Source organism: Trematomus bernacchii, unplaced genomic scaffold, assembly GCF_902827165.1.
Source record: "Trematomus bernacchii unplaced genomic scaffold, fTreBer1.1, whole genome shotgun sequence".
Lineage (NCBI taxonomy): Eukaryota > Metazoa > Chordata > Actinopteri > Perciformes > Nototheniidae > Trematomus > Trematomus bernacchii.
Genome location: NW_022987648.1, coordinates 14746689 through 14767941, shown reverse-complemented (window position 1 = coordinate 14767941; position 21253 = coordinate 14746689). Strand labels below are relative to the sequence as shown.

The 21253-nt window shown below is 39.1% G+C and overlaps 1 protein-coding gene across 1 annotated transcript in view; it reads left to right on the top strand.

Moving 5' to 3' along the window:
- LOC117485961 (ephrin type-A receptor 6-like) overlaps positions 1-21253 on the top strand; it is a 167844-nt gene that overhangs the window by 77566 nt on the left and 69025 nt on the right. The window contains exon 4 of the mRNA XM_034134673.1: positions 19387-19542. Coding sequence (XP_033990564.1) covers positions 19387-19542 — 156 coding nt within the window. The remainder of the gene's footprint in view (positions 1-19386; positions 19543-21253) is intronic.

Here is a 21253-nt window from a genome sequence, read left to right as displayed (position 1 = left end):
ACATGATGCCATGTTCCTCTTTGGCAGACATTTTGAACACACTGTGGTGATTGTCCTCTACATTTTTACAATATTTTATGTATAATAGCACATGGTCAATTAATATACTCATTGACAATCAACAATGTTACGTACATTGTTATGGTTTACAATTGTTTAATGATTTTAATTCAATTATATGTGCAAATGTGATGTTAACCTGTTCAAGAAAATGACATGTGGTCATCCAGGCAAGGCCTACCATTGAAATGATGGGTCAAAATAGGGAAATTGTCAACTAGGTTACCTGTCAACTGAGTTACCCAGTACTGTAATAACTGTAGTAACTTAGTTGACAGGTAACCTAGTTGACAATTTGTACGACATGTAGACGTCATTACACATCATTATCAATGGAATTTTGCACTTCTGCCTTGAAATTAACATAGTGCTGATGGTTAATAATGTGTCCAGTCAACTATGTTATTTGCGTCAAATGTTTGACTTTCATTGTCAACTATGTTGCACCTCATTTTTTCAAATTTAAAATATCTAAAATAGTGCTTCTGATATCCTTTATAGTATAATGTATATCTACACAGGTTGGAGTTTTACATGACATCTCTTAAAACTATCAAAATGACCTGTATGGTAGTTTTATAATACAAAATATCCCTAAACTTAATGACAGTGCTGAACATATCACATGAAAAAACAAAACTTTAATACAATTATTTTTTAAACTTTAAAAAATCTTTGGATATATGGTAGAATAGACTCAAGAGCCTTTCAAATTTGATTTTACTTGAAGTGCAGGACTTAATCAAATGATTGTAATGACATCAAGTTTGTCCGTAACATAGTTGACAAACTGAGTAGTGAAAACATCCTTTCCCTTAAAATAAAAAAATATATAAAAATGTTTAAGCTTTGCAACTAGTGGATATGTTACACTGAGGAATATACTAACTTGAACCACTGATTGTTCTATCTATACATTTTATTTGGCATTAGTAAATAATTATGCACATTTACAGATATTTTACATGATATGAGTGATAACACGTGTTATAAGGGCTATTTCGCACAATAGGTGTGCCTTGAGATTTTTACTTGTCCTTTGGTGTGCCTTGGGCACAAAAAGTTTGGGAACCACTGCTGTAGAGAAATGTAAACGTTCACCATCCCCCACCCGCCTACTGTATGTTGCTTTTTGACATGTAAATGGGTAACTACCCCCCTCTGAGTGAATACCTGTTGTACCTGTCCGGGGCTAAGCCCATAGGACGATGCTCTGATGTCATCACCCTCGCACATTGGTCATATGTTTACAAAAAACGATGTTAACACTTTCTCGTTCTTAATATATGCTATATTTAGGGTCGATATGTGTTGAATTTACTTTAAAATAGCAGATCACTGTGATTCACTTCTCCGCGGCTCCTCCGTGCAGAGAGGCCCCCCCCCCCCGTTGACAATTCACGAGCGTCTAACTCTCTCCCCCCTGTGAAGAGATATCACAGGGGGGGGTTGGGACACACACATTCCGATGGCCAATTCGTTTTAAACAAAGAGTGAGGTGGGGGCTGGTGAACGGTATGGTCAATGTTTGTAAACACTGTGACATTTTGACTTTATTTGATCATTTCAGTTAAAAACTAACGTTCATATTTCATATTACTGTTTTGCCTGGCTGGACCTGTAATTTACAGGAAAGGAGTGCACGCTACTAAAGAGACACGCTACCATGGAAACCAAACAATGGTGTTGCTGTATTGAAGTCCGAGTGAAAACAGTCATATTTGGAGCGTTATGTTAGAATGAAACAGCGAGGTCGTGACTCACAAAAAAAAAGTGTTACTTCACTAACTGTAAGCTTGTCACTCAGAGTAACCTACAGTTAACTTAACTGTTGGAAAAGAAAGATCAGAGTTAGGAGTGTGAACACACAGCTGAGAGCTGCCGTTTCATTCTGACTGTTTAAAAAACGGTAACAACGGACTATTTTTCTTAGCGGATGCATGTCAATTTAAATCAATACATAGAACTATGTTTTAAATCAATAAAAATATTTTCTAAATCCATAAAAGCATTTTAATTAATATTGGGAGTCATGTCGTTACTTTGTTGAGAATGTGGCCATGTAATAAGCGGGATAATTTGCAGCGACTTGGTCATTATGGGGAAAAATAACACCCAGGGATCAAGATCCCTCCGCGACGCGGAGGGATCAGTAATTTTTAGTGAATTACTGAGTTTAGGCACGTTAATAACATTTTAATGAAGTTGAATACAGTATATTCATATTTGTCAGTGATTTCATGTCAATTCGGCGAACATAAACGATTAAATTAGGATTAAAAATCGAGAGCCGGCTGCTGTTCGTTACGGTAACCCAACTAGGACACTTGACACAGTGGCTTTTGGCAAAGCACACAAAGAAAACAAAAAAAAACCGAGAGAGATGAGTTATTGTTATTACAACGTGACTTCACTATTATTTAACAACTATTTTTATTGGGTTCTTTTATTTGGGGTTAAGTACATTGTCAGAATAAGTGAGAAATGGATTTAACTTCTGTTAGACAGCTATCATACTGAATAAATATTTATGCAAAAATGTATGGCATTAATAATGTATATCTAATTACATTTAAAAATGTATGGCATTAATAATGTATATCTAATTACATTAACTGTGAATGTCTTTCATTTTATTTAAAATGAAATAAAATTACATAAAACATTTTCCATAAAAAAGTTGATTCAAGAACAAATCAGTACTTTTCTTATATGACTATTATTGCTAAATTTGAAAGGTCTTTACCAGCTTTGGAATTATATATATATATATATATATAGCACCTTCTGCCATCCCATCTCTACTGACATATGGATCTTAACAAAGATCCGCTATACATTAGTACCAGATATACTGTACACGGACATTTTAGTGAACCAGACCAGCTGTTTCCGCCGGGTCTTCGCTTCCCGGGCATCACGTTGTTTACAAGTGTGTTCAGATGCTAAATGACAAGTGCAAGTGACAATTGTTGTCGTCTTCTCTGTGAACGTTTTTTTCTCCGTTATTTTGCCATTTTCAGATTTAAATTTCGAGCGGAAAGCTAACCAGGAAGTAATAATTACTTAAGCGGAGAACGGAGAAAGTAAACGTTACAGCAGGCATAACAACAGCCGGTGTTTATTTTATTATAATATTCAAGAACAAATCAGTACTTTTCTTATATGACTATTATTGCTAAATTTGAAAGGTCTTTACCAGCTTTGGAATTATATATATATATATATATATATAGCACCTTCTGCCATCCCATCTCTATATATAATATCTATCCGTGACATATGGATCTTAACAAAGATCCGCTATACATTAGTACCAGATATACTGTACACGGACATTTTAGTGAACCAGACCAGCTGTTTCCGCCGGGTCTTCGCTTCCCGGGCATCACGTTGTTTACAAGTGTGTTCAGATGCTAAATAAAAGTTTAGCTTGTACTTTTGATACCCCGCCTCTCGGCACCACAACATCCAGTTTACTGTATTTCACATGAGCGATGTCGAACATTGAAAAGTCCTTATAAAATCTCTGTTATTAGATCAGTACTTTTCTTATATGACTATTATTGACTTGAACACTGAGAATGTATTTATTAACTTCAGACATTTGAAATATTTGAAATCAGATGAAAACAAACTGTAACGGACCCTGCCGTGTTATCTATGATTACTATGCCTTACTGTACATTCATAATTTCAGCCGGAGGTAGGCGTTGCGGAGGAGCAGATTGCGAGTGAGGTGCCTGTTCTAAACGAACTATTCCAGCTGTTATAAAGCATTAAATAAAAAGTAAGCAAGGAATACAGAATGTTTCGTTACGTAACTTTGTTGAGAATGTGGCCATGTACATGTAATACATGGGATCATTTGCAGCGACTTGGTCATTGTGGGGAAAAATAACACCCATCCTGATCGTTTCAATGAAGTTGAATACAGAATATTCATATTTGTCAGTGATTTCATGTCAATTCGGCGAACATAAACATCAATGATGATGATTAAATTAGGATTAAAAATCGGGAGAGCCGGCTCGTTCGTTTTTTCCGACTAAACAACATCTATTATTTAGAAGTTGATTTCACATGACTCCAGTGTGGAACCCCACTGCACCCCCTGGTGGATCAATGATCCATTGCAGCTGGCTTCACAATAATTAAATGTATTTATCATGGGGGCGGTATCAAGTCTGACTGGGGGCCGGCCGGCCATCACGGAACGTGCATGAACCGATCACGACCCTCGCACTTTAAACTGTCCAAAATAAGACGCTTCATCTGTATATTTCAAATACTGTTTTTGGGCTGGTATTTAATTAAAAACAATACCTCTGTTTTGGTCTGATTCGTAAGTTTGCACCTAGCTTTAGCCCGAATGGCTTACTTGCTATCTGGACAAACCTGCCTCTGTATTATTCCTTGGCCTACATCTCAATGGTGGACTATAGTTGAGACAAATAATTCTCTGGCATATATCACAGTCCAAACTTGTACACAAGATAATTCAAAATTGGATGGGTAAATTGAAAATTATGAATCCTTATGTAGATCTTTATTCATGAACTTGTAGCTGTCCCCAGAACAGTCAAAGGTGTCCACATTGCTTCTAATAATCTCCTTGTCAGACTGTCATACAACTTCAAAGAGAAACTAATTATTCAGTTGTATTTGCCATTAATAGCTGCCAGTGTAGTGTACAAATGATCACCATCAGCTTCCAAGTCTTTTCACATGTTTGAATGCCAAAGAAGATTATCCTTCACACAGAGAAAGCTGATACTCCCAACCGTGTAATCACACTGTCGCCTTTTGCCAAACTGAGTGGCATTTGCTCTTATCAATTTTCGCACCTCCAGTGTGACAGCAAGATTTCTTCACTTACCACGCTGCATGTTTTGACATCCCTTCAGCTGCTTCTTCGACATATAATTTGACACTTATATACTGTATATAGCTATAAACAGTCACTTTCATCGTTATTTTTATTTTTCTTGACTCTGAAAATCATCTGTTTTAGAATTTAGGAGTATAGCTTGGAAAAAATAACACCACTCATATTTTGTCAGGCACATTTTGAGATTTTCTTTATCTTTGTACCCTAAGCCTTTGCCAACAACAACTTCTCTTTTAGTGCTGTTGTGCCTGAATGATATACTGTAAAGGGTACTATGGTTCTTCGCACATGTTAAAAACCACAACAAAACAATATGCATACACTTGTTTAGATTTGAGTGTGTTAGCATAAGTCTCTCAGATTGAGGTTTAAAGAAAGGAAAAGGGAAATTAATCGAGAGAGGGAGAGCAACCGCAAAGGCATTTCAATTGACTGATCCATTTTAATTTCACTCCAGCTCCATTATGTTGTTGTTGATGCTGCTAAAGGGCTGCCATGTCATTATCTCCCCCCTTTGTTTGTGCTGTTTTTGAGAAGACATTGCCATTGTTTATTTTCCACAAGAAGGCCCTTATGCTAATGAAACCTCTGCTAAAGACGATATGCCGTCGATTTAAAAGCGTGTTAAAATCACAATCAGCATCAATCAGGCAAAAGGGGAGGCAGCGAGTGAAGGGAAAGTTTGGGGCTAAGTCATACTAATCTTCATAACACCTTAAAAATAATTGAATTAGGCCTGTCTGCGCGCACACACACTGACACACATTCCCTCTTTTCAAGAAGCATTCAGCCTTTTGAGTTTCATAATTAAACTTAGTAAGAGTGTAAATAGGGGGATGAATATGAATGAAACTATTTCAGATGCATTGCATGAAGGTTTGTACTATAAAGAATCAGGTTATTTTGTTATTGTAGCTACGTGTTTTTTGTACAAGAAACCTTTTATAGTGATATTCTAAAACCTATTCACAGCTTAAATGTGTGTATGGTGGCTTCAGATTTAATCTGCTTTCAATATACTAGAGGGGAGCAACATAAACACAAATGAGGTAGAATTGAAAGTGAATAGCTATTAATAAAAGGAAAGGATAGACACAAGCAATACATTTACATTGGAGGGTTATTTAGATTATGTATCCATTATTGTTCTAAATTCAAAGCAATATTATGAGTACTATTTTACTCTATTGTCTTTCGAATCAGCCCACACACTACTGTAAGTTCGGTTTCCCCTGAATTAAGCCTTGCTGAGAATAATTGTTCAACTTTCTGGCTATGAAAGCATTCTTCTTCTGGGGATAATAAAACATCTCAAGGTATGTCCCACATATCTATCGTTTTTAGTTTTCCAAACACCTTGTATTTTACTCATAGACTGTATATATAAATGGACGTAGGGTCCGTGACGTCACCCATAGGATTCTGCAGAGTGCTGAGAAGCCTAAAGTCGGCGGTGTCGGCCACTAACGTCTCGACAGTGACGTCAGAGTCTAACTCCCGCCTGCTCCAGCCTGATCCAAGGGCAAAGAGGCGGAGCCGAGGCGGGACCTGCTGCCACCGAGCTGGAAGCTCCAGAGCTAGCTGAGGCTACCAAGCTAAGCTAACATGCTCCCCGTCTGCACACTGCCGTCGCATTTTACGTTTCTAAGGTAAGCTGACATGAAACTATTCAGCAAAACTATAAATAATAATCTAAGTTATTGAGTTTTTAGCATAATACTTCAGAATCTTAAAATCCCTTGACGTTTGTATGCAATTGTGCTAAATTCAACACTGGAATCAAGCAAATATTAATATGTTTGCATGACATTAGTTAGTTGTATTTTGCTATCACTTAATTATACGTTTAATACATTTAAGTCAAGCTAAGGTACATGTGATGATAGCTAGTTAGTGCTCTTACCTGTGATGCCTCCTCCAAACAGCATTATAACCAGACTGTATCATTAAAACTACAAGTACCAGTTCTAGATCCTTGACTTTAGACAAACAATTCAAAAGACAAAATCAACTAAATGTATTTAAAGACCAATCTTGATTTTAAGGTACCTCTTAACCTGAGATGTTAGTTATACAGTAATAGTATTGACAATCTAAAAAAACTGAGCAACTCAACAGTCAACTTTATATTTCTTATTGTCTAAAGCATTTATTATTTTCATTTTCCCCCTCTCATATTCGGTGTGGACGGATTGAGACAGCGTGGTGTCCCGAGAGCTGCAGAGACTTCAGGGAGAAACCTCCGTGTGATGGACGTCCTGTCTGTTGGTTTGGAGAGGACTGAGGGTCTTTCCTCTGCGAGGAGGACCAGGCCTGAGGGAGGAGGACTAGGCCTGAGGGAGGAGGACCAGGCCTGAGGGAGGAGGACCAGGCCTAAATCTCGGCTGAACATTAAAGGTCCCATGGCTGTAGCTCATATACCATACAGACATGAAAGTATTGACCTTCTCATTTAACCCTTGACAAAAATGCAACTTTCCTTAAATATCAGACTCTTCCTTTAAGACTGTCTTGCTCTGAACCAAAGTGTACAGAAGATAGATTGAGAAAGCCACTGACATCACCATTTTTACACTCCACCATTTGCAGGGCAACAAGTGTCCCATTCCACTAGTAGTTTATGAGCTCCAATGCCCACCAGCTAGCGATACACACTGTCAGGATTTACAGTTATGATCTGGCATTAGAGCTATCCTAATACGGGTCAGCGCTGTCTGGGAGCCAGTCAGGACATTATCTCAGCAGTCAAGTTCAGACTATAAAAACACTACTTTACTGTCCATCCCACCCACCGTTTTGTCTCCAAAGTTAAGATTTAGGGAGCAGCTCTGCACTGTCTCGGAGTTATCGGATGTCTTTTGTGAAGTTTACTACTCTGTTAGATCGTTTTGCACAAGACTCTCTCTCTGTGGCTATAAACAGTGCCATAAAGGGATCAGTGAGGCTGACCTCTGTAAAGTCCATAAAAAGATCTCTGTCTCTGATAATGTCACTGATATATAAGCAATAGCCGTGCCTGAATGGGCACATTCAGCACTGTCTTTGGTGAAAACATGGCCCTTACTGTCCTGCTTTCGTTATTTTTCAAACTTAATCTCATTGTCTGATTGTTAATTAGTTATTCTGATTTATTTTCTGTTTGTCTTTATCCCTCTCTGACCTTTATATCCCTAAGAAAGTACTGATACAATTCAATAAACTGGACGCCAATATTGAAACTTTAATATTTGTGTTGAATACATTCCTTTGATGCATGCTGTCTCTGCTGATGCTTAGATTAATGTTCCTGAAATGAAGAAATGTGCAAGGCCATTTCTATCGCATAACAACATTAACACATTTTGTTTGATTTTGCTTCACGAATTTTCAACTATTAATATGTGAGGACTTATATCTAACAATGCCTTGAGAGGACACATGCTGGTTGAGAAGTAAACATGGATGTTACCCATGATGGATTTAAAAAACAGTTATACACACTGTGTGTAAATGAGTATTGTAAACATAACTTCTGTACAAAAATAAGTAATAAAGGACACAGGTGTGCAGAGAGGAGCAGAGTCAGGTGATGGGAATGTCTCGACAACTAAAGAGGGGTGAGTGGTTGTACAAAATGTAAAGAAAGACACATCAGGAATGGAAGGGAAAATATCGCAATGAAAACAGCCCGAAGAAGGGGGAGAGTCCTGAGAGGCAAAACCATGGTTCTCTTAAAGTAGAAGTAGACATTGCACTAGGCAGTGATTTTATGGCGCTGAAAAGCTCCAAGTGTAAGTGATTCAAATCCTTTATTACGTCTCAGACCCCCCCAGTCTGCCTTTTGTCAATGGGAGAGATAATTAGCTCTTATTATCCTTGTTAATAGTATTGGCTTTTTCCTTCTAACAAAAACGGCCTGCATTAAAAGAGCGTATTACTTCTATTACCTGTGATCACCAATCATGAATCTCCAGTCATTGGATCTTATCAAACCCTGATGCAATGCATTAAACCATCATTCTACTAAATACCATAAAGGAACACATTAACCAGATATAGTGAATGGTTTGCAATAATGACATTTATATTTATTTAGAAATTAGTTTTAAAGCTGAAATATTGATTTCTGATTATGATGTAATGAGTTCAATATCTGATATTATAATTAAGGAAAGCAAATTCTCTCACACCCATGGCCTTTTCCTCTTTCCTTTTTCAGTCACCTCTTTTCACTAAATGAGCAAACACCATTCTGAACACTTTGGCAGAGATGTGTCTGAGAGGGTCGCTAATCCTCAAGTGCAAATCAGAGATAGCGCTCAGTGCTTTGTGCTAATGAAGAGAGGGGAGGCTGATGGGACGCACTGACACCGAGTAGAGGAGGTGTTTACATTTCAAGTGTTTTAGAATGTTGTTCCTGATTAAATGTGAATCTATTAAACCCAGAAGCTGTAGAAGAGGTGTGACTTCTCCCTATCTCTGGTGTTAGGAGGGGCTGCATAGTGTGTCACGACTAGAGGCAGTGAATGTGTACTTGTATGTGAGATTAGTGATATTACACCACATATATGAGAGAACCTAATACTGGTTTTCTGATTTGTATCACGGTACTGTATCATATCTCACTCATATTGCCAGGCTTTTTATTTTATTTGGAAGCCAATCTGATGTCCCATGAGCAAGGAAAATAAGGTTCCCCTTGTGAAGTATGATGAATATCGTTATGTATGGAGGAAGATAAGGACGAGGCACTCTGATAATATACAAGATATGGGTAGACAAGATGTGTACTGTGTCATCACAGGGAAAAGCAATAAGGCTTTTATTTGTATTGTTTCATAGCTGTTATAAACTGAGGAGGGTAATGTTTGTTCGGCTGAAACTGAAAATAGGCTTGCTTTTTTTTTTTTCATATGCAATAAGTTCCAGGCTGCATCTCGCCTATAACGCCACCATCTCTGCAATGATCTCTCATCCTTTGCTTCGCCTCCTCACCGCGCTGCCTTTGATTTCAAGAGCTGAACTATTCTGCAACATTTGTTGATGTGGTCCTGCAAGTAAATGCTGCAGAATTGTGCTCCTCTTGGAATTGTTCTTCTTCGCTGACCACCTGGAGAGGAACCCACCTTCATCGGCTATGCATGGCAAAGAGACAGAGAGTGTGATTTGCTCATGTGCGATGGCCAACACACACACACAACACTTAAACAATAATGTGCTTTAATACAGAATATGTTGCCTTGGAATTATTGCCACTGATAAAATGTTATACTATTTTATTCAATGTCTTTTGTTAGAATCCAAATATACATATGGGACAAAAAACTAACTGCAATAATTTAGGGTTATTAGAGCCTCAAATATTCAAACAATTCACAATAATTAAGATTAAAGCATGTTGTTTCATGCATGCATATTTTTTTTTTACATTTTTAGGAATTTGATTTAGGAAGATAGCTTTATAGGGTAATGAAATGCAACACATCTGGACCAGGGATTTTATTTTACCAGCGTCTTTGAGCACTTGTAAGAATAATGTATTATTTATGTATTATTATACACCATTCAAACTTCTACATCAGTTGATTCTGCCTCAGTATAGGGAATACTGGCTTTGAATGTTGGCATTTGGACACAAATCATTTTGGGTGCAATTGTCTGCTATAGACATAATTCTTATAGTATTGTTCCATCAGTTTTCCAATGAAGTTGAACAAATTGGTGTCACCCCTGTTTTCACGCAGTTTGACACATGTTTTATATAGTTTCTCGATTGGTTAACCCACAAGCTATCTCTGTTCAAATATCAGAAAGAAACAATACAATTACAACATTACATTACATTTAATTTAGCTGATGCTTTTATCCAAAGTGACTTCGACCAAGAAGATACAAACTTGAAGAAAACAGAATCATATAAGTACATCAGGTTTCATAGAGCCAAAACATTTCAAGTGCTACTCAACTGGCTTTAGATAAGCCAGTCTTTTGTTAGTATATAAGTGCTTTGTTAGTATGTAAGTGCTTAGTTAGTATCTAAGTGCTTTTTATTTTGTTTATTTTTTATTTATTTTTATATTTATTAATTTTTTCATTTTATTGCTTCAGTCTGCGCCGGAAGATGTGTAGGCTTTCTGCTGTCCTGTGTCAATGGGGAGCTCATTCCACCATTTTGGAGCCAGGATAGCAAACCGACGTGTTTTTGCTGATGGGAACTTGGGTCCCCCTCGCAGTGAAAGTGCAGCGAGCCGTTTGGCTGATGCAGAGCGGAGTGCACGTGCTCGGGTGTATGGTTTAACCATGTCCTGGATGTAGGAAGGGCCAGATCCATTCACAGCATGGTACGCTAGTACCAGTGTCTTGAAGTGGATTCTAGCAGTTACTGGAAGCCAGTGAAGGGAGCGGAGGAGCAGTGTGGTGTGGGAACATTTTGGAAGGTTGAAGACCAGATGAGCCGCTGCATTCTGGATGAGCTGCAGAGGTCAGATGGCACATGCAGGTAGACCAGCCAGGAGGGAGTTGCAGTAGTCTAGCCGTGAGATGAGGAGAGCCTGGACCAGAAGCTGCGTCGCTTTCTGGGTCAGGAGGGGACGTATCCTCCTGATATTGTAAAGTATGAGTTTCAGCAGATGGTCAGTACAGTACAATGTAGACAGTACAGAGACAGTTAGACAGGTGGAGGGAGACAGACAGGTATTTCCTCTACATGATCTGCCTTCCAGCTGCTCTGGTGTTGTTAAGGTCTAGTGTGTCGGAAGCGGCGGGCCTCACAAACCAGCCTGCCGCCTCTGGGTCTCAGGGCCTGCTCTGAGATGTAGATGTTCTGGATGACTTCCAGATCTCATTAACCTTGGGCTGAATACTGAGAGTCAGAGCAGAGCCCCAACGGCCACTGGGTCAGGTTAGTATTCTCTCACCCTCTGATACTTGCCTTAGAAGTGTGTTCAGTATATGCTGAAGTATACATCCTCAAACTCTCCCATTTCCACTCTAAAGTCTTATTTAAAGGAAATCTACACAACATACTTTATACAAGATTTTGTTTTGTCTTGACATCTATGATGGATACTGCATTGTAATGTACGTATGCGCAACACATTTTAGTAATTTTGTAAAGCCTTAACGAAGGTTTTATATACAGTGCACTTTATAAGATACATCAAATATAACAAATTAGACTATTTCTTATGAATATAGATAGTCATGTAGTCAAATTAAAAGTTTTGAATTCAGTGACTGATAAAAGCTTACATTTCATAATGTCGCTTATTATAAATCATTCTTTGTGATGTTTGCTGATTCTTCTGGGTGACCTTCACTTCACTTTGAATATCTCTCATAGTCTTTGATGTAAGGATCACCATTCAGTACAATATATTCTCTCAATGTGAAAAGCCTTAGTACAGCTGATGCAGACACGATCTCTCTTTTCATATTTGCAATGACACTGTTTAACCAGAATTTCTTTGAATAAGCTCAACCATAGTTTGGTTACTAAACAAATCTAATTCAACCCATATAATACATTATATAAGATGTTGTTGAGCATCATGAAGGTTTAGAACTGTATGTATTGCTTTATGAATGTGCAATGTCAGTGCGTTCACTTTCGATATGGTCTTCACAGATATGGTTCCCTACCTCTATTTATTTCAGTGACCCTGATAAAATTGTTACAAAAGAGATTCATTTTAGCAACACACAAGACATCCTTTCAGTTTTGCCCTGCTGCCTCCTTCCACTCTGCCTTTTTGTTTTGGCTCCCTACTCACTGTCACCGGTCCATCAGCAGCCTAACATGCAAACTCTATCCAATACTGAGTATTTTTCATCTGTATGGATTGGACGTATTCTCAAGGGAAATAACAAGGTTTATTGTTCCGATTGTAATTATACTCATAGAGTTCATTTTGTCGCACAGGAGGTCAAATCTCCAGGCTTCATTTACGTTTGACAATCCGTCTAGTTCAACGTTCTTTCTGTCACTGCTGAAGCCATGTGTAGCGGTTTGTCAGTTTGTGTGTGCGCGCATACCAGCATGTGTGTGCTAACCTCCTTGCCACCACGTGTGTGTCCATCTTGGGGTGATGCATGGTCAGCCATTGTACAGCTCCACTGTGGCCTTGGAACAGAGTCTGGCCCGACAGATTGCAGCAGGGCGCTGTGAGGTGCGGAGAGGAACATCCCCTCAGTTCAGTGAAGGTCGGGCAGAGGCATCATTAGGTTGACAGAGTCTAAAACAGGGTCTTGTGGGGTGGGGGTGTTGAATGACGTTTTTTTACTCAAGGACAAGCCGGTATCAGAGGTTAATGACAGAGGCAGCCTTGGTACGCCATAGGGGAGGCCACTTATAATACTGATGCACATGTTGCGTGCATGTGCGTATGTCAAGATTTTGAAGGGAAATATCAATGACAAAATGTTGGAACTGAACTGGAATTGAATCAACGATCAATGGTCCGCCTTTTTAACATTTCTACTACTTTTATTCTTACTCTCATTTCAATTGCATTATAGGCTAAAGGGATTTTAAAAAGACAAATAGTCTTGTACAGAGTCTGATATAGGGCTGGCCATTTCCAATAAATGTAATCCAATAAACGTGTAAATGACTAAACATTATTTTTAGGGATAAAACTAAATATGAAAAAGTCTGCACCAAATGTGTGTGGTCTGGTTGTGTTAACCTCCATGCCTCTGTCCTAATTGTTCCCATCTGATCAGAGAAGTTGTGGTTCCAAACGCTTCCTTGTACTCCCCACTGCTCCATTTATCACAGGCAGCCATGGAGACACACAAAGGCACTTGGTGCTTCAAGGTGAATCCCTTCAAATTGCTCAGCTTGTGTTACCTTGTTAAATCGATGGGCTTGGTGTCAACCGGCAGCAATGGAAATCTCACCAGGCAGGAGACTTTTACACGCCTCTGTGACGTGGAAGTCATTTTGAGGTTCCGAAAAATGCAATTAAAAGCCATCTCTAATGTGTCTAACTGGTGTAAACCCGGGCAAGCTTTTCAGTTAAGTTTCTTAAGAAGAGAAACTGCTTGTATGCCTTTTGAAGTCACTTACTTCAATTAACATGTTTGTTTTTTACAAAAAGGAGTTTCCTTGCTTCTTCTCCTTATTTCAATTAGTCTAGGAAAGGAGACCGGATTTATTTTTTTCATGCAATGGCGATACAAAATCCAACTTTTCCTATTCATTCTGTAATTTGTATTACAAAAAAGCTTGTGTTTGATAGTAATACATGTGTTGTGTGTGAATGTGTTAGCAACAGAGAACTCTTCATTACACGCTTTCTTACACAAGGCTTCTGGAATAAGTTCAGCAGCTAGGGATGGATGAGACTCATTTTGGCAGCATTTCTTTTTAAACCCTTCTCGGTTTGAAAAGACTTCTGGGAATTTAAGCTTTAAACATATTCTCTCAAAAAATGATTGAAAAAAATTGCAATTTAATCTTATGCTCCTGACGTCTGAGCTGAATATGTAGAAATAATGTTGACTGTACCTTCCCTCCTATTTATGTAAGTATATTCATGTTAAGTAGTATTGCAATGTTTTATTTATTCAGCTTTAACACTTGACTGATATATTGTGTCACAGTGCTTAGCTCAAATGTGAGTTTATTTTAGCATAACATTGTCTATCTTTCTATTTTTGCAAAGATTCTGCTGCAGAATAAGGTGCACAAGGCAGCCGCATATCAATTAAGGTTAATTTGTCCTTATTATATGTTTGTGTATGCGCTGACACACTGATGTTACACAGGTGTTCGAGTGAGTTCCTGACGTGTGTGCCAAGTCATTTGAGTCACTGCTGTGTGTGGTTGCTCCAGTCTTGAGACATATATTGGGTTTTTTGGGAGGCAGCTGTGCCCAAATCTGTAATACATTTTTGTGTTTTAGATGTCTTGTGTGTAGTTTTTATCAAGGCACCAAGAGCCCGATTGTGCTGCCTGCTCACGGGACCAGTCTTCGTTGTTGTTGGTAATGAAACATGGATGTATGGTGTGCCTATTAAACAATGGTGACTGAGCTGTGGTGGGATGTGAAGTGGTTTGTCTCTAGGGAGAATGTCCAGGGAGAAGGGCTACAGTTTTCATCATCAACCTCGTGTTGCCTTTTTTACAAGTAGCTCTTGATCCAGTGACATATGAAGGAAGTCAATATTTGTGTTCAACAGTTTATTGGACAGATTGGCTGGGTTTATTGTATTGAAGGCCAAGCTGAAGTCAATGAACAGGAGGCGGGCTAAGGTTGACTTTAAGTGTGGAGGTTGCCATGTTGACAGCATCCTCAACAGACCTATTTGCTCTGTAAGCAAACAAAACATATCCATCAGAGGGCTGGTGCTGGATTTCAAATAGAAAGACACTCAAACACCTTCATGATGAGATGTGAGGGCAATGGGTCTGAAGTCATTTAGGTGGGAGATCTTGTTTTATTTTTGGCACAGTGAAAATTGTCCTGAAGCATTTTGACAATGTCAGTGAACATTAGAGCAAGTTGGGCTGAACAGTGGCTCAAACTTTCTTAACATGAGTTTTTGATTAAAGATAAAACACTCTAGAGTCTAGACACTAAACACCTTCAGTGAGTTGTTGTGATTTAGGATGTGTTCTTTAAAAATGCCTTTCTAAAATCACATTTAATAATTCAGCGTCAATTATTCTGCGAGACTTACTAATTAGAAGGTAGTATTAATCAGGCCTTGAACTGTGTGAAATGTCAGGATTCCACTTTGTTTAGCATGTAAGTTGGGAGAAGAAAAATATATGTTAAAAATGTTTTGCATTGCATGTGTTTCTCATTCCAAGGTAAAAAAAAAAAGTTTAAAAGTTATGAATATTGGTGTCTGAGTGTCTGCAGAGGTCAACTGTTTGACCATTTGAATATGATTCATACTTGTTAATACTTAGTGTAAAAGTTCCAAAAACCAGAGCAGATGGTCTCATTATATTTAAGTGAACTTTCTGCATACATTTCCATATTTAAAAAGAAAACCTGATTTTCATGAATCTGTAAGTCCTTAATGCTCTGAATTATGAATTTCTGATTTTAAAAAACAATCACTGTTAAAGGTAGGGTAGGTCATTCACTTCAGAAACACTTTTTGTTATATTCCATGGAATGCTCTTAACATCCCGATAGCAATGAATACATTAAATGCTTTGACAATAAATATATACAAATATTTCATCTGTGGAAGCCGTGGCGCTGTAAAAAGCTAGACCAATTAAAGTATCTGCTCGGCCTGCGGCAGATAACTATGGGCTCAGAACAGTCTCATAATACACACATGCACACAGAAGGATTCACACTTGTATTTCTGGATCCACACTTGTGTTTTTCAATGCACACACAAATGTGTTCCGTTTCATATACATAAATATCCAAATACAGAAAAAAGTTTTACATATGTATTTTTGATCCTCACATATTTGTTTTCCGTTTAAATCCCCTGAACCTACAAACACAAACCGCTTTCTGTGCATGGATCGCTGTGCATTCGTGTGTGGGTTTTTTGAGACTCCCCTGACAGTCACCCGATTCGTACTTGTAATTGTTTCTATCTATAGCCAATCAGATGTCTCCTTCGTTCTAAGCCAATCACATGAGCGCGTCCCCACGAGGGTATGATTTATTGCATTCATGACACTTCATATACGCATTTTGCGCTGTCCGGAGCAGGGTTTCCGCGGACATAATTAATTTTACCGGACAAATTTGAAACTTACCGGTCATGTTTCAATAATATTAAGAAGAAGAAGAATTGTGTAGCAGAGTTTCCGTTAGCAGGTAATTACCGGACTATGACCGGATATGGCTAATAACACGGGAGTAAGGATCATCTCTTTTCCTCTCTCCCTCCCTCTCTCCTGACAGCCCGTCAGTTTCTCATGCAGCTCGCTAAAACTTCACTCGCGTTTATGTCCATATCGATCAGATCCAGCTCTCCTGATCGGCCTTTATAGAGAGCACCGATCAAACTATTAAAAGTGAATATCGGCCAATAATGACCGGCGGGGCTCCCCCCGTTGACAGTTCACTGTCTAGCACTGGCTTCGTAGTGCACTGATCGATTAGGCTAAGCTAACCTGTAGCTGCTCCCTCCACACTCACAACAACTTCATACAGACATAAATAAAGCAGCTGTATTCACCATACAGGAAACACACATTTAAAACGGTTTTGCCTGCCGTTTTTATGTACACAAGCATTCATTAATGGTTCGGAAAGTGGCACTGTACCTTAATAATATAAAGGCTTGTATTTGCGTGCATTTCCTGCTCGGAAAGTGGCAATGTACTGAGAGTGGAAGTGTCCTGAGATTAGCGCCTGCAGGCAGGCTCCATGGACCTGTCAGCTCCGGACAGCGCAAAATGCGTACATGAAGCGCTACGTCATGAACGCAATAAATCTACCCTCGTGGGGGCGTGCTCATGTGATTGGCTTAGAATTGAGGAGACATCTGATTGGCTATAGATAGAAAAAATTACAAATACGAATCGGGTGACCGTCAGGGGAGTCTCAAAAAACCCACACACGAATGCACAGCGATCCATGCACAGAAAGCGGGTTGTGTTTGCCGGTGCAGCGGTTTTAAAAGGAAAACAAATATGTGAGGATCAAAAATACATATGTAAAACTTTTTTCTGTATTTGGATTTTATTTACATGTATATGAAACGGAACACATTTGTGTGTGCATTGACAAACACAAGTGTGGATCCGGAAATACAAGTGTGAATCCTTTTGCGGATCATGAAATACAAGTGTGAATCCTTCTGTGTGCATGTGTGTATTATGAGACTGTTCTGAGCCCATAGATAACTGGATGGCCTACCTGCCTGTCAGCCTTCCATCTCGTGCACAAACTTATCTCGTGCCCTCATTGGTCATGTGCACGGAGGAGGGGCTCTGTAAGGAAGTCTGAAGGAAGGGGCAGATTTTTTTCGGTTGTGTACTTTCAAATTCTAGCGCACTCGAGCTGGTTTCTCCATTCTTACCTACCCTACCTTTAACATGACGGTTAATGCTTGAGTTGTGATGATTATCAACACCCAGCTTTTCCAATACCTTTTGGTTTTTATTGTGTACTTTAACCTGTTAAGCCCGAGAGAGCCCGGTACCGGGGTACTGCCGCAACATCTTGCAGGAAACAGTGTCTGAGGGCATGTTCATTTAATAAAACTATGAATGTTTTATATCCATGTAACGGGAAGAAACTCATCTAACTGATCAAACCCACAATGCTAACACTGAGCCTCTGAATTAGCAACGAGCGAAAAATGCTAACACCTTACTGCACCGAAAATCACTCACAAAACCTTATTATTTATCTTTTCACCACATCCAACACATCATTTCACATCGTGAGGTGACACAGAATCGATTGACACCGACATTACCACTGAATTATATGTATTTGCGACGTTATAAGCAAAAACGGACATCAAAACAGGTGACGCTAGGTAGCTAAAAATGCTAACATTTTTACCTTGGCTCTGTAGTCTCTCCAAAGTGGTCTTCAATGGCATTAAAACGATAAAAACGCTGCTGAAGTTAATCCATAGGTTAATCTAATGTGTCTGTGTCCCTTTGAAATGATTTCTGATAATCCATAAGCATTAAAACTGCTTTTCCGTTTCCAGATGTCAAAGCTAGAGATAGGTCCACTCTGATGCAAAATTACATGCGCGAAGCCCCCACCTTTTCTCTTCACAACGTGTGTGTGTGGGGGACTCCCCCTTCGATTCTATTGACTCTAACGATCAGAAAGAGGTGTCAACCATCAAAATCGAGCAAGGGGGGCCAGAGATATGGAAAATCCACCCAAATGACCCCAGAAGTGGTTTATTTTTGCTAAATCTCTCTAAAAAGGTCAAATGTCACTTGTTTTGCATCAATCTTGATACAGGGTACTTATTATATGTTGTGCTTTGGATTCCTAAAGCTTTTAGTCTACTAACCCATCATCCAAGGGTTTTCACTATAATTAAAAAATAATTTTTGGACGGACACTATAATTTACAGTTTTTTACTATGTAAAATCGGAATTTTCTTTAAAATAAAAAACATCTATATTGATTCTGACTTTTCTACATCCAACTCACAGGTTTATCATTACTTTGAGAAAAAAGATTATTAATTTAACCCTTTTAGAAGGGAAGATATGGTCATTTGTTCTGGGAATGTCATTTTCGAGCCTGAGACCTGAAAAACAGGCTCAGGGCTTAACAGGTTAAAGAAATAATATATTTGTTAAACATTATGTCATTGGGGAAACATTATGAGGATGTGATGTGTACATGGGTATTCTTGCCTGTGTCCTGTTATGGCCGCCACCTTCTCTCCTCCCCTTACCCTCCTGTCAAGTGTCTGTGCGAATTTACAATAACATGTTCTGGCATTTTTCTCAAATGTGTACATATTGTCTTCCTCTCACCCCCAGCATGCCAACCAGGCTTCTTCAAGGCATATGCTGGAAACATCAACTGTTCAAAGTGCCCTCCGCATAGTTTCAGCTATGGAGAAGGGGCTGCTATCTGCCGCTGTGAGACGGGCTTCTTCAGGGCGGAGAAAGATCCTCCATCCATGGCTTGTACACGTGAGTATACCAGCAAACAGGGGCTTAATGATTACTTATGACCTATTACTCATTAGACACAGAGATTCCCTGGCTTTTAGTCATCTATTATGATGCGAGCTATGTCATGGGGGAGCTTTGAGCCTCACATTAAAGATCTCTATACTTGTGTAGGCCGAACATACTGGGTAAATTATTGCTTTGTCTCTGGAGTTGGTGGATTACTCCAGTGGTTTCTCAGTATTAGCTGTGGCCGTAAATCCAGTCTCGTCTGCAAGACTTATCTGGTATGAAACTGCATTAGTGAGTCACTGGATGAATTACATGGCTTTTGTTCAGCTGCCTCGTCTTCATTGATGATTTACCGACTGTCATTACGACTTCATATTTGCATTAAATTACAGTTTAACCGGACTAATTCTCCTTTAATTAAAAAGCCATTTAGCTGTCACTGAGATAGACGGGGGCCACGTCTGAGAGCTCCACTGGGTGAAAGAGTGTATTTGTCTTTTATGGAAGCACAAAGCCAAGTTATTGTGGAGAAGCTGTGGGTTTACAGTTCCCTGCGAGATGCACTGATTGCAGAGACAATCTTCAGAGTGGCTGACTCCTCATGCAATATTTTCATCTCTAAATTTAGACTCAGATGATGAAACATCCTGCTTCTGCTCATAGCAATCTATGCATTTAATACCTGCAGGCCTTTTCAGTGCAACAGCAGTCTCATATTGTTGGAAATATATTATATTCAATAGTGCTGAAAATAACTTGTATTATTATTACTGATCTGTCAGGTTGAAATACAGAATGGCAAGATATAACATATTTAGTATGAGGACATTAGATTAATAGCCTTTTCATAGCATCTACATTATATAAAAAGTGTAAATGTCTTTATAATACCAGCCTAAATCCCTTCTTTAAAAATGGGTTTAATCATTTATCTACTTGTGAGCATTGAATTATGGAGTTCAAGTTACCAGGCTCAACACATAAAGCACACCTTGTTTTAGGTGTCAGTTCAAGGGTTCTTCAACAGTTGTTGGTAGTTGTTGAACTAAATCTTCCAGGGTAAACAAAATCTTAAATCTCTAAGGCTGCTTTTTCTCCCGGTACAAGCACTGTGTATAACTAAAGGCTTGTGGGAGTGTGACAGCCCGGCAAACAGAGGTGTAGACTAATACATCTATCCTAACAAGCTGTGAGTTCTGTGTTTACTCACATAATGCAATTTAATCAAGAGCGTGTATGCTAGCACATAAAACTGTTATGTTAACAAATGTAGAGAGCAAGAAAGAGAAGATGTCACAGGAGGAGAGATAAAGGTGAAGAGAAAGTGTAAAGGCGGCTGGATGGAGTAGACAGTGAAGAGAGAAAGGAAGGAGGGTGCTGATACCAATCTCCCGCGAGAGGAGAATGGGAGCTGATTGATGGCAGTGGGGTTGCTTTGCAGGAGGGGAGGTGGGTGGATTCTCCTCGATGGAGAGAATAGAGGAGGTGAGATAATGGCCGATAGACGGCGAAAGAGATAAAGAGAGAGAGATTGTACAATCGCTGACAGAAGTAGAGGAGGGGTAGGAGGAGCTCTCCTGTCTGCTGAGATTTTTAGCAAAGGTAGGGAGGGAGAGGAATGAAGGGATGGTGAAGGTGAGGGAAGCATCCCATTGTCTAGGCAGACAGTGAGTTTGGCAGGATGGGAGTGTTCAAATCCCTCAGGCCTTTTAACTCCACC